At 43.4% G+C, this 14,726-nt stretch overlaps 1 protein-coding gene across 1 annotated transcript; it reads left to right on the forward strand.

The window, feature by feature from the left end:
* Positions 1-2,932: 2,932 nt before the first annotated feature.
* On the forward strand, positions 2,933-3,778 carry LOC138254723 (olfactory receptor 1f45-like). Its single transcript, XM_069205821.1, has one exon. The coding sequence runs from the start codon at positions 2,933-2,935 to the stop codon at positions 3,776-3,778; it is 846 nt and encodes a 281-aa protein (XP_069061922.1).
* Positions 3,779-14,726: the final 10,948 nt, after the last annotated feature.

A 14,726-nucleotide genomic window follows, 5' to 3' on the forward strand; every position in this document is an offset into this window, starting at 1 on the left:
GAAGGTCAATGAGCAGAACTCATTCAAGTGGCACCTAACTGGGTGTGGATCTGGGTCTTCCCATTGGCAACTTACTTCATGTAGTCCAGGGTAGGAATGAATATAGGAAACACAGTCCTGAAATTTGTACCCAAAGTTAGGAGCATATTGGGTAGCATATTGGGTTTCGTGATAGACGTCGCAAATATGTGCCTATGCCATTGAAGAAGGAGAAGACCATTGAAAGCTATTTTCAAATGCAGTAAATAATTTGGAATTGTCTAATACGATTATACCTTTCTGATTGATGAATAGGAGCCAGTAGGAGTGCATAATAGGCGTAATATGTCAAAATTAATAATGAAGACTCTTTTTTCCAAAGATTTATTTTAATTTTTCATGCTAATTGTCAAACACATTACAAGAACAGCAATGGCCCATATCCATCCCCACCCACAGGTCATGTCGCTGAGTTCTTGATTATCGCTGCCAGACAGTGATCCATCCCCTTTCATAAAGTACATTGAACATACAGCAAGTCTTTTTACTTTTTTCGTGTGTAGGAAGCTGGCTCTGTATATACTATATCAAAATGAGATATAGTGTGCACAGAGTGCAGGGGTTCCCCAGAGGCTTAACAGAGGCTAAATTAGATAATACTAACGCTCTCTTTTGTGGTAGTGTGGTCGAGCAGTTAGGCTATCAGAGAGTAGTGCAAAGTATTTGTTGAACACACACAGGCAATACATGAAGCACACATTGAATGTCTAACTCCAGGCCAATTGTTTTTATAGAGCAAAAATCTATTTTGTTACTTTATTTCTAGAACCAAAGAGATCTTTGTGAGGGTAAGTACATTTGCAAGTAAGTGCCAAGCATATGTCAACACCACTTTGTTTAGATTTAGCAAAGAAAACGATTTACAAGTAAGCAGCAATTTTCTGTTTCAAAAGTTGACAGTGCAATTTTTAATACAGTGCTGGGAGGAAGAAGTGCTAGTGAAGTTTTGCGGTAAGTACTTGACTAACAGTTTCAGTCTTCAGGGGTTAGGATGTTCACTGGCTGGGAATCAATTTAACCCCAAGCACACACCACCAGCAACACAGGATCAGCCAGGTGCAGAGGCCAAAGTTGCTGTCGGGTTTAGAATAGGATCCTATTGAGACTAGGGCACTCGGAAATAGATCTGCCAGCAGGTAAATACTCGTGACTTCAGAGGGCATACCTGGGGGGTTTAGGTGAGCACTGGGGGGGCCACAGGTCAGCTCCAAACACACATCCTAAGTGGCGTAGGGGCGGCTGAGTGTAGGGTGAAAACACAGTGTCAGGCTCCCAATGCTTTCCAATAGGGGAACCCCGGGGGTCACAAGGGGGCTGCAGGCTGGGTCCAGGGGGCGGTTCCGGGAAACCAAGGGCTGGGCAAGGAAGAGGGCTGCCTGCTCAATGTTGTTGGACCGCTGGTCAGATTCTCCAAGGCCAGGGGGTTGCAGGTGCAGGGGTACCTTGAGGTTGGGGGGGTCCTCCGGATTTAGGCTGCAGGCATTGTTGTGTTGGCCAGGAGGTGGCAGGGACCTGCTCTGGACCTGTGGGCCACCTAGACATGGGCCATGGGTGTCGGGTGCAGAGTGGGCAGCACTCGCTGATCCGAGGCAGTTCTGGAGCCCTTCTTGGAGTTTCTTGTGGACAATGCCTCTGTCCTCGGGAGTTCTTGGTCCACTGGTGGGTAGGCAGTCCTCTGGGGGTTGGAGAGGTAGCTAGTCCTACAGGATGCATTGTCTTTTTGTAGCAGGGCTTCTGAAGCTGCAGACAGGCTGGTAGGGCTGGGGCCAAATCAGTTGGTGTCTACAGTCTTCTCTGCTGGGTGATCAGCTTAACAGTCCTTCTTCTTTCATCTTGTTGTCACCAGGAATCTGATGAGCTAGACGAGTCACAACCTTAATCTGAGAAAATCTAACATCTATACTGCTACTGAACACACAAAGAAAGCAGGAATTAGGCATCAAAGAAGTGAAGTGAATACTGAAAAAGGTAGTCTTTAGAAGGAAGGCAACAGTATATGAGAGAGTGCAGTGTTGGTGACTCATTCCTGATTTCTGCAAGAGATCCGAAATCCCTCAAATATGTTTTTAAATCTTCTTAAGGGACTAGATGTTCTCATGCTGGAGCCGAAAAAACAGGCATTACAAAGCAGTTCACTCACTGCTTGGCGTGGTATTTGTCATTCTAGCACTCAAAGTCCACTAAATTGATATATCTAAAGGTAGACAAAGATTGACACCCACAATAGTAAATTGAAATGTTCTTCAACAGTCAATTGTTAGGTAAATTCAGCAACAAGGCGGTCTCCTTTGTTTGTCTTCCTTTTCTTGTCAGTTTCTGATGAAGGTCAACAATGTCCTTTCAAAACAAGACCATAATGTGTTTGTTCAGAGATCTGACTTCTGTGAGTCTTTGCAAATTTTTTGTTGTTGTTGGCCTGTCTGATGCACAGAGTGCATAAGTTGCACCACAATTCACAATGACTAAAGCAATGCACTTGCTTCCAGAATATCAGATATTAATTTTTAAATCAGTTACAATATGGGCCTGCTACATTAACCATTCTTATTTATCCTCCTACTTCTACTGCATGTCTCAAAATTGTCCCTACTTTTGTGGCCAGTCTCACTGTATTCTATTGCTTATGTTACATTCCGCCTATTCTTGTGTTCCCATTAGATAATCTATCAACTGCTACTGGCACTGATAGTCTGCCACATTATCTAATGTAGTAAAAAACAATGTAGCATGTGTGTGACTGTTTGACATTTCAATCTTCAAAACTTTTTCCCTAAAAGGCCAATTGTTTAGACCAATGGAGAAAGGGAACCATAGTGGTCCAACCGAATTTATCCTCCTCGGATTATCAGAGCCTCCAGAACACAGGATCATTCTATTTGTGGCTTTTCTAACAATGTACTTGATATCCCAAGTGGCAAATTGGACTATCATTTTCATCATTCAAGTGGATGCTCAGCTCAACACACCTATGTATTTCTTTGTCAGCATCTTGGCTTTAATGGACATCGGCCTGACATCCTGCTCAGCTCCCAAATTGCTGGCCAATATCTTTTCAAAAAAGAAAAGTATCTCTTTCGCTGGATGCTTTCTGCAGCTCCATTTCTTAGTTTCCTTTGGTAACACGACTCTCTGTCTGTTAGCCATCAAGGCTGTTGATCGGTACATTGCCATCAGTAAACCATTGCATTATGCCTTGCTGATGAATAAGAGAATCCAGGTACGACTAGTGGCTGGATCTTGGCTGATCGCCTCTGTACATTCTACAGCACACAGTATACCGGCATCTCGACTATTCTACTGTGAATCCAATGAGATACAGCACTACTTTTGTGACCTCTTACCTCTCTTCAAGCTGTCCTGCTCAGACACATCCCTAAATGAGCTTCTGCTTTTGATTGAGACATCACTGTTTCTGCTGACTCCCTTCTTCATTATCGTCATCTCTTACATCCTCATCATCTCTGCCATCTGGAAAATGCGCACAAGGGAAGGGAGATCCAAAGCATTTTCCACCTGCTCCTCCCACCTCTTTGTTGTGGTTATGACCTATGCCCCACTCTTGTACATATACATTCGTCCAGCCTCAATCTATTTGCTCAATAAAGATATCATCATCAGCGTGCTGTACACAATGGGATGCTCCCTGCTCAACCCCTTTGTCTATAGTATTCGAAACAAAGAAGTCAAGAGAGCTTTGACTAAGGTCCTGAACAAAACAGTATTTTCCTTTAACAAGTGAACGTGAAGTCTATTGTGTCTATGCTGTTCTTGATGTAGTGATGGGTAACTGTGAGAAAATGTGTTATCACATATATTTTTCATATGGCATCTATTATTTATAAAACTACTTCGCCACCATCTCCTTCTCGAACCAAGTCCAAACCTGAACTCCTTTGGGAAAAATATCTTGGGGTGAGCTAGCACCCTTCCTTCTGGAATAAGATCTGGCCACGTATTCATGAAATTTCTAGAACAGCTAGTATTACTCAGACTCTATTTTATCTCTGTTCTAGACTTTACTTTAACCCCACTCAATGTTTAAAATTTCTCTAAATACTTTGTCCCAATGCTGGTCCTGTAACTTTTCTAACTGTGATCCGATGCATATTTTACTTAGATGTCCCAATAATCTTTCTTTTTGGCATAAAGTGTAGGCGCAAATTAAACGGTTATTTCACATACAACATACTTTTGACATTCTCCATCTCTTTTTAGGCACTTGAACTACTGAGTTTTCCCCCTCCTTCCCTATCTGTAGACCACTTGATATTTTCTTAGCAATTGCATTTCAACAAATTACTTTTAATTGGATGTGTTCCTCGCACATATCATATAAGACCTGGTGAAATTGTATTTGCTCACATCGTAAAATGGATACCTTATTTATCTCCCAGTGCTCTCCTTGTCATAATGCTCGGTTGTTGTGGTTGCCTTTATCCTCTTTCCTCAATAATGTTGTGAATTGTGAAACATCCACCAATTCTAGTGTGTCTGAAAATTTCCAACCACCATGAATGTATTATCTCTCTGCCAATTATGCTTTTTTACAAATCTATACTTATTATTGTTGATGTTACTCAAATATTAGTATTATTTTAATGTATTGTTTTTAGTTTTACAGTTTGTGGGGACAGATTTATTTTTATTACAATAAGTGAAATCTCCTCTCCTTATCTCTCTCCCTTCCCCTCCTACTTAAAATTATAAAGACTTTCGTTATGTATTGGATTTTCTCATACATTGTAATTATTGCTTACTTCATTAATATTTTTGAACCTGCTTGTAAATCTTGCTAGTTAAAGTCTTTTAAACATAAAAATATATTTTTCACATGCATTTTTTCAATTGATCTGAATGCTCATTCAGTTATGGTGTGCTAATAACCGTGAATGAAACAAGGTCTGTACATGTTGTAATTTTTATCATGCATCTGAAATCCAGTTCAAAATACACAAAAACATCTAATTGGAAAGGTGTTAAAATGATATAAGGAAGGGGCATTCTAATGCAGTTACTGCTGTCACATGCTGATAACACCCTCCCACTGTATTACCTTTGGTAATACAGCCTGACACCACTTTGCCACGTCATTGTTTTCTCCATCCATTAGGCATTTCAATTGTTTAAATGCTGGTCTTCATGGAGACAGGTACATTTCCTCAGGTAAGCAGGTTGGAAATATACGTAGGCTTCGACTTGTGGTACACAGGAAGGTAAAAAGCCTTGATACCGTCCAGCTGCCCCCACTGACAGTGCCATCAATAAAACACATTTAGAGAGACACGTACATTTTATTTTCAATTGTGATGATGCTGTCCACAGTGAGTTGGTGTAACAGAACTACCAAGTCTTGCCGTACATTCTGGCGTAGCAGAAATGTGTCGGTGATCTGTGACCCTAGTTTAGCTCTGTGATGTTAGTTGTGTCTCACAGTGCCCTCACCCTACTGAATTGGTAGAAATAGGTACATGCAGGCAGTTACAACATCAAGGATTTAAATACCTATGGGGTATAGCAACAGATATAAAGGAAATATGAAAGTTTAATGAAACTTGTCACTGTAACGACTAGCCATGAGAAATACCAAGAAGTACTGGTGTCACAGAATCATTAGAAGGTTGACTACAGCTAGTGTTATGCAAAATATTAAAGGGAAGCAGCTGGTGAAATATGGGAGACAGAAACCTGCACAGTGTGCTGTATCAGAGATCGCTACCTACAGGTCTGAAGAGAATCTAAAAAGAGACTGAGGTGGGCATTTTGAACCTGGTGGTAAAGACCACACTTCCAGTGGTCGCGGTAATTACCGCCAACAGGCTGGCGGTCCATATCGCCAAATAAAGAAGCACATGAGAAACAGCCAGTGGCCCAACCATGCACTGCCACTCTGGGAGCGCCTCCGCCAATGGCGAGGGCATCTTTAGACTGGCGGAAAGGCCCAACACGGCCACCATATTATGAACCACCACACTGCCAGCACGTCCGGGGCGGGATCCACCACCATGCAATGCCTGGCGGAAATGACCCCTAGAAAGGGAAACACTCACCGGAGGCCCACAGAACACGCTGATGCCAACATGGAGCAAGAGTTGGAAGTAATGCCGGTGCTACTCCTTGCCATATTCCTCCAGGACCGTGACTGCCGATGAAGATGACGATGGTAATTAGCGCAGCCTAGCACACATGGGAGGAAAGGGCACAATTCCACGACCCACCCACACCACAATGCACACCCAACCCCTCCCACCACCCCAAGCCTTACATACCCAAATAAAATGTACTTACCAGACCTGTGCCATCATACATCTGTACAAATGCACACACCTGCGGACACCACTCACCCACAGTTAAACGCTGGACAACGGGACAAAATTTAACCAACAAGTCTGTTGGCCAGATGTATCAAATGAATAAAATAAATTAAACAAGTACAGTGTCCAAACAAGACCGTAGGCCAGTCCAAAAGCAAAGTCCTGAAGGGCAAATAAAGCCCACACTTGAGTCCCACAATGACTGAAAGGCTCCAGTGGGCAGGGGCATCAATGGGGCAGCCAGGCACCTCAGGGTTCAGGGGCAGGGGGTGCCATGGTGTGTGTTATGTGTGGTGTGTTGTAGGTGAGTTGGTGATGGTGCTATTGTGTGGTTGGGAGTGTGGTTTGTGGTGGTGGGTGTTCAGTGTTTGTGTTTGAGTAGTGATATTGTTTCTGTGTGACTTGTGTGATGGTTTGTTCAGTGTCTGTGTTCTGGGATGTCAATCTGTGTTGTGCTATTGGCGTTGCAAAGGATTATGGGGTGTGTATGTGTGTGTCTTATAGTGGTGTGGATGTGTGTCAGGTGTGTTTCTTTTCAAATGGGCCAATATGTGCCTTTGTTGTTGGCAGTTCCCATTGCTGAGTGCGGCGGTCGGTACAGCCAATGGTCCTTCTCCATTCACTGACCGCCACAGTGAATTGTGCATTATTATTTGGTGGGCAGGGTGTGAGTAGGGATGGTGGCCGGGTGCTGTGTCCTGCATTTCAGCCGTCGTTGTGCGTGGCGGTGAGTGTTGTTTGTGAATTTTTTTAGCTGATTTTGTTTTTGGCATCATTATTCGGTGGTGTGAGGCACCCCGCCACTGGGGGTCTTTTGTTCACCGTCAGCACAGCGGTTGGCTTTGGTTGCCGCCAAGTTCAGACTGAGGCCTGAGTCCAGGAAAAACTGGCCACTGGCATTTGTATGTTTCTAACTGACCTCCAGAATATCACCGTAACTATATATTGCCTCCATTATATCTACTGTCACCAAATCGTCCAGGTAAACTTACCATTATTTCATCCACCATTATAACTTTCCCATATTCTAATATAAAGTTATTATTAAGTTTTTTTAATGTACTGCTGCTTTCGTTTTTGTTTGAATAACTTTTGTGGATAATGTTAAATTACAGGTGCATATATAAATTTATACTTAATTAGTTAATGTATATTTTATTTATGATTTTACACGCATCATTCAAAAACTCTTTAACTTTACGTTTTTTATCAGAGGGCAAATCTCCAAACCACTAATTTTATTTTATAACACCTTATCATTATTTTCATTTCTTATTATTTACAAATATTTTAAATCTGACTTTATTACTCTCTCTCTTACACTCACTCTCACAATCTCTCCTTCTATAATATATTTTAGGGCACATGTTATAGTTACTTGACATAACTATAACTGGTGAATTTCCATGATTTTGTTAGTTTAAACAATATGTTTTAACTGACATTTTCACTGAACTATAATGTTCGCTTAACCTTTGTTTTTTTAGTGTATTTCTATTTCTTTAAATGGAAAGTAGGATATTATTATAATTTCTGACTATAACATCACTTATGTAAGATGTCCATCACTGTGCACAGTGTGGGGTTGGGCTCCCAAGACGACTATGCCATGTAACAATGTAAATGTGCTATTGTAAGTAATGAAGACCCTCTGGCTTTGTCAAAAGGCCTGAACATTAAAATATAAAAAGTGGACCTATTGGTTTTATCAAGGGGTCAGCACAGCAACATACATAAATCAGACCTATTGGCTTTGTCAAATAATCACCAACAACTATAACAAAATGTATATTTTATAAATTTAAACATTGTAATGTTTAATAATAGTGATTGTCATAACATATTTCTAGTAAATAATTCACAAAAAATATTAAACTGTCTGTCAGTCTTTTTTAAATATTAAATATTTTATCAGACCACAAAATGCAGCCATGCAATCAACCATAAGGGGTCCCTGCACTCTAGCTGAACAGCATACAGCTCCAGCACAGAGTGCTTTAAAAATTATGGTAAGCGTGGGCCATGGATTCAATAATCCAAGAGACTTACTGTTACTTTTTTTTAAATGTTGCTGGCGGGCTACTGCGCTCCCTAAAGCCTCCCACAACATTGAAAAATGCTTGAGGATGCCCTTGCCCCTTCTAGAGGCACCACTAGGATCAAAATATATTACTAGAAAGGCCTCCCAGGGCATTATGGGGTGCTCCTTGCCCAGATCAGTGAATAATAATAAATGTGTGGCTCCTGTTGCTCATTTATTATTCTTTTTTTTTTGTATTTAGTGTACCGGTCCTAACCGGGACATCCACACTTCATATTGATTTTGGGGCCTGTGTGGGAACCCCTGGGGCCCTCGTGGCCCCTGCCGACACCTCAGCCTGCACCCATGGGTGCCGGTGGGAGCATCATTCTTTCACCTGGGTGCCACGCTGCCTAACTGGGGCACACACACATTATTTAACATTATTTAATGTTGGGGCCTGTGGGGGAAGGGCCATTGCCACTTCAGCCCCCTCCAGATCCCAAGTGAGCACCCTTACTGGGTGCAGGTGGGTGACAGCCATTATTTTACTCTGGGTGCCCCAGTGCGGACCTGGGGCACCCATAACATGCCCTTCATTGGGAGCCATAGGGGGAGGCCCATGGCCCCCATGAGCCCTGCCGGTTTCCTACCAACACCCATCCTGGGTCTGGCGGCAGCCGACTATGTTCTTTTGTTCTCACTCAGAAATACCATCTTTATTCTCTGCTCCCACCAGAAGGGAGCAAAGGTGTGTTCCCTATTCAGACGAGTGCAGGCAAGTCATTAAATTTACATTCCTGCTCTCTCCAGGGCAGGAAACAAGATAGTTTTCTAGGGGGATGGGGTCCCTGGAAAACTGCTCTCTTTGGGCCTCCGAGGATGGAATCTCATATGCCCCAGGAAGGGGGACTGAACCATGCCTCTATCTCAGAATTACTAAGTTGGCCCAGGGCCATCATTGGCTCCTCAAAGGGGGGGGAGGGGGCATGCAGCCCCCCTCCAACTTTAACAGCCATGGGAAGGTGGTGAAACAGACCCCTCTATGTTTTAAAATGTGTGCCCCAGGGAGGTGGCGGTCCCAGTGGCTCTGGGGGGGGGGTGCTGAACGGCCCCTTGCACTGTTTGTGTTTAGTGCCCCAGAAAGGTGGTGGTCCCCCGGGCTGCGGGGGCCAGGCCGCCCTTCTGCATTAAAACGGCAAACCGGGGGTTGTTTATAAAACAAGCGTGGGAGACCATTCTTGTGGGGTTTTGTTTCACCAGATCTGCTGCAAAAATAAAAAAAATGCTTTTTAGATCTGGGGGGTCCCTTTGGGACGCCAGCACCAGAGGTAAGAGGTCAGGGTGTCCCTATCCTGGCCCCTTTTCTAATTTCTTACCTTTTTGTCAGGGACTCAGCTGAAGCCGAGTCCCAAATGGCTGCCAACATTTCCTTTTTGAAGTGTTGGCAGCTAATCAGATCTCAGCACAAGATCAGGAGAGGTCGCAAATCCTTCGCTTCCCTATATATACAAAATTTGATTTTCTTTAATATCTCAAAAACTACTGAACTGATTTACACCAAAGAACAAAACAGGCTCTTTCTGGACCAAGAGCTACCTTTCTGCCAAATTTGGTCTAAATCCAAACAGTGGTTCAGGCACTAACTCTGTTCAAAGTCCCTTTTAACATGGGAAATGCTCCTTTTTTGACCCACCCTTTTTCGCAGCCCTCGCTTGATGGATCACCCAACACTTTCCAGACAGCAGCTGACATGACTGTGAAATGTTTTTGGAAAATTTTGTGAAGATTGGTCAAGTGCCTCCAAAGATATAGGCAAGTAAAAACGGCTTTTTCAAAAGAAACTAGGGCGACAGCCACTAGGTAATATATATATATATATATGGATATATATATATATATATATTTAAATAGATATTTATTAAATTCCCCATAAAAAATTGAAGACGTGCACTACAGTGTGTTTGCAGAGTAAAAAGGCAATCTAGCTGTCTCTGTGAAAGTGGTTTATTGGAAACCCAGTGCAATTACCTACAAAACCCAACATTTTTCAGTGCAGAAGACGCCTTGATCAGGGGTTCAAAACACAACAGTGAAACGTTCTAAAAATAAAATAAATACTAAGTGAAACAAATGACTGGCTGGGGCTTGCACTGTGTGGGCTTGAGTAAAAAAGCAATGGCCATCTTAAAATATCTTATGGTTTCAATAAATCCTATTGTATGTGCGGTATTCATACTGTAGTCCCCTTTCAAATCTCACAAAAAATGTTTGGGGGGCACATCATGGGAATATGCAAAATGTTGTTTTGAATTTTATTAGAAGTTATTTTATATGTGGATGAATGCATATGCTCTCCTTCATTTTATTTCACTATGCGTGATTTTGGTTTTCATGAGATTTGAAAGGGGACTGCAAACATGCTGGAGTGTATGTCTTCAATTTTGAAGGGGAATTTAATTTGAAACAGGCTCCTCACCTGTATGTGCACTGTAGCTGAAGGGTCTCAGCCAAAGAGGTATGTGAGCTGTATAATTGATATATATATATATATATATATATATATATATATATATATATATATATATATATATATATAAATATATATATACACACACACACACACACACATATATATATATATATATATATATATATATATATATATATGTTACCTAACGGCTGTCGCACCTAGGTAGTTACAATTAGGACCTAGTTTCTATAGAAAAAGCATTTTTGGTTTTGCCAATAACTTTGGCGCTGCTTGATGAATATTCATGAAATTTTCCAAGAAAATATGACGCTCACTTCAATGTCTATCTGGAAGGTTCCGGGGTGAACTGTCAAACAGGGGCCGAGAAAAAGTGGGGGTGTCCCAAAACACTTTTGCTGTATTCATTTTTCCAGAGGGATTGTGAACAGCGATAGTGCCCGAACCACTGGACGGAATAACACTAAATTTGGCAGAAAGGTAGCTCTTGGTCCAGAAAGTTACCTTTTTGCAAAAAAAATTGCCACACAAATCCATGACATTGCAAATTCACGGCAAAAAAAAAAGCCCCCGCATGGGCCAGGTCCCGGGGGCATGTTAAAATAAAAAAGGAGAGGGGTGCACAGGTCCTCCTCCCCTCTTAGGGTATTTTTATGCCTCAGGGACCGCTACCTCCCTGGAGTTCAAATCATAATGAATGCGGGGGGCTGCGTGGAGACCCTGCAGCCCCAGGACTGCCACCTCCCCAAGGCTTTGATCAATTATAACGCAGGGGGCAACGTACCCCCGCAAGACACCACCTTCCTGGGGCCAATATCAAATATAGCCCTGGGGACTGCCACCTCCCAGCAGAGAAAAATAACATTTTAATTAAATTTTCGGGCGTAGTCACAGCGGATCAACGGATCTGTAAAAAAAAAAAAAAAAAAAACAAGCCCGGGCTCCCGTGCTTGATTCACTGGAGCCCTGAGTGAATTTATATTATCAATGCAGGGAGACCCTCCGGTCCCCCCACAGCCCTGGAGACTGCCACCTTCCTGGGTCTCTAATCAAATTAAAAGTTGGTGGGTGGGTGGATGGGTGAGTGGTAGAGAGAGAGAAAGAGAGAGAGAGAGAGAAAGAGCGAGAGAGAGAAAGAGAGAGAGAGTGTCAGCTGTGGCATAATGGTTAAGGTTTCACACTGAAAGTTGAGGGTGCTAGTCCGGGTGACTCTGTAGTCATTTCCCTACTTTAAATTCTTTAAAAGTTCAAGATTCATACTGAAAGGTGATCTCACTATTTTTAATTGATAAATAAAGTTTTTTTCAATTTGTCCAGAAATATCTTATTGTAAGTATATCATCTGTCAAAGCCTAAAAACTCCCTATCTCTCTACCGCTCACTCTTTCTCTCTTTCTCAATTTCTCTTTTACAATCTCTTTCACTCACTCACACTCAGACACCCACTCACAGCCCCACTCAGACTCTCATGCATCCACTCACAGACCCAATAAATCCCTCACACACCCACTCACAGAGCCGCACAGAAACTGACTCACCCACTAAAACACTGATGCACCTACTCTCACACCCAGACAGACACTCTCATACCCGCTTTCACCCTTAGATACACCCTCTCACACCTATTCTCACACCCAGAGAGACAGGCCTTGGCCAAGCTCCCACTGCACACCTCCTAAGGGCTGTGCACAGCATGGCTTTGGGTGGTTAGGGGGGGTTAGCTGCAGGGTCTGGCCACAGGCCAGGCTCTGCCGCCAACCAACGCAGTGCACGGCCAAGGGCCATGCGCGGCAATGGTTGGATTAACGTATAGTAATGAAAATTACATTACTTTAAAAAACCATAGAAATTCACTGAAAAAAAATAAAGTTTACAGGGACGTTATAGTGAGGAAATAGAATTTAAAAAACATAGAAATTAATTTTAAAAAAACCAAAGGTTACAAGGACGTTATAGTAAGGCTCACATTTTAAACGTATCAAACCATAGCAATTCACCTATGATAGGTAAAGATATCTAAAGTAACTATAACTCATGCCCTAAGGTAACTATAACTCGTGCCCTCGCCATGCACTGCTAATTACCCCACAATTTATCTTTGATAACATCATTGATAATATCAATAAAATATTCCTTTAAGGTGCGGTTGCCCTCCTTGAGCCATTAATGGCCCGGGGAGCCCACCTCAAACGCCAGATCAGCATCTATGTCCCGGGGATGTCCCCACCCCAGGTCATAGCAATTTATCTACCCGGAGCAGCATGGGCAGGGAAACCAGTGTTTGATCTTGCTTCACAGGAGCATTTTCAAATCTCCCGCCAAGGAAGAGCAAACACCAAGTCCACTTCCAGCTGGTAGGAGCTTCAAAAATGCTTCCGCTCACTGACAGCAGACTTTAGACCTGTTTCCCTGCCCACATCAACAGATTTAAATATTGCTACCACCTGCTGGGAGCAGCATTATGAGCTTCTCCTTTTGGGTAGAGGCAATGCCGTCTCTCATTAATCTGGGGAGCTGGCAGGGGCCTCAAGGATATGGTAGGTGCCCTGGGTGGGCACCAGGGCACCCAACGTTTGTTGAGGTGGACCCTGGGGGATGGAGTGCCCGGGGCCAATATCAGCCAATGGAGGGGGTCCCATGTACCCCTTTCCCTTCAAAATATGACCAGGCCCTAGAGGATGGGGTTCCCAGTGTCAAAATCAGTCCGCGGAGGTGGGCTGCATGCCCCCCAACCATACTGCCAGACCCAGGAGAATGGGGTCTCTTGGGCCAAACTCAGCATGTGGAGGGAGGCTGTGTGCCCTCTCCTCCCTTAAAATGCAGCTGGGCCCCCGAGGATGGAGTTCCAAGGGCTGAAATCAGCCCAGTGTTGGGGGGCCTCTTTACCCTTCAAAATTGTGCCAGGTCCCAGGGGATGGGGGCCCTGGGTCCAAAGTGGCCTAAGTAGGGGGTGTGTGTGCCCCCTTCCTTTCAAGATTGTGCTGGCCCCCAGGGGATGGGGTCCTTGGAGCCAGAATCAGCCTGGTGAGTGGGGCAGCGTGCGCCCTCCCCATAAAAATTACACCAGGCCCGACAGATGGGGTCCATGGGGCTGAAATTGGTTTGGGGAGGTGGAGTCACATGTCCCCCTTCTCCTCTAAATATCACCCGGGCCCAGGGGATGGGGTCCCTGAGGCTGAAATAGGCCCGTGCAGTGGGTTACCTGCCCCTTTCCCCATATAAATTGCAGCTGGCCCCAGGGAATCCACTGCAAATTGTGGCAATTTTTTATTTTAAAACGCTTCTTAGTCCTGGTGGGGTTCCTTTGGAATCCCAGCACCAGAGCTGAGGGGTCAGGATGTTCGTACCCTGGCCCCTTTTGTATTTTTTATTCTTTGTTTCTGGGACTCAGCTTCAACCGAGTCCCAAGATGGCTGCCAACACTTCAACGGCTTCCTTGTTAAAGTGTTGGCCAGCTAATCAGATCTCAGCACAAGATCGAGAGCTGTTGTGAGTCCTTTGCATCGTTAGATATACAAATTTTTATTTTCTTTAATTTCTCTAAAACTACTGAATGGATTTACACCAAAACAAAAAAGATTGCTTTCTGGACCAGTACCTACCTTTCTGCCAGTTTGGTGTAATTCTGTCCAGTTGTTTTGTGCCATCGCTATCCAAAATCACTATGAAAAAATGAATGGAGAAAAGGTGTTTGGGAGCCCCTTTTTCTAGTCCTCCCCTAGAAGGATCACCCTGAAACATTCCAGACAGTAGCTGATGTGACTGGCAAATGTTTTTAGAAAGTTTCATGAAAGATCGTCAACCGATGCCAAAGATATAGGCAAGTAAAAAAACGCTTTTTATATAGAAACTAAGGCCCTCATTA

Source organism: Pleurodeles waltl, chromosome 1_2 (genome assembly GCF_031143425.1).
Source record: "Pleurodeles waltl isolate 20211129_DDA chromosome 1_2, aPleWal1.hap1.20221129, whole genome shotgun sequence".
Classification (NCBI taxonomy): domain Eukaryota; kingdom Metazoa; phylum Chordata; class Amphibia; order Caudata; family Salamandridae; genus Pleurodeles; species Pleurodeles waltl.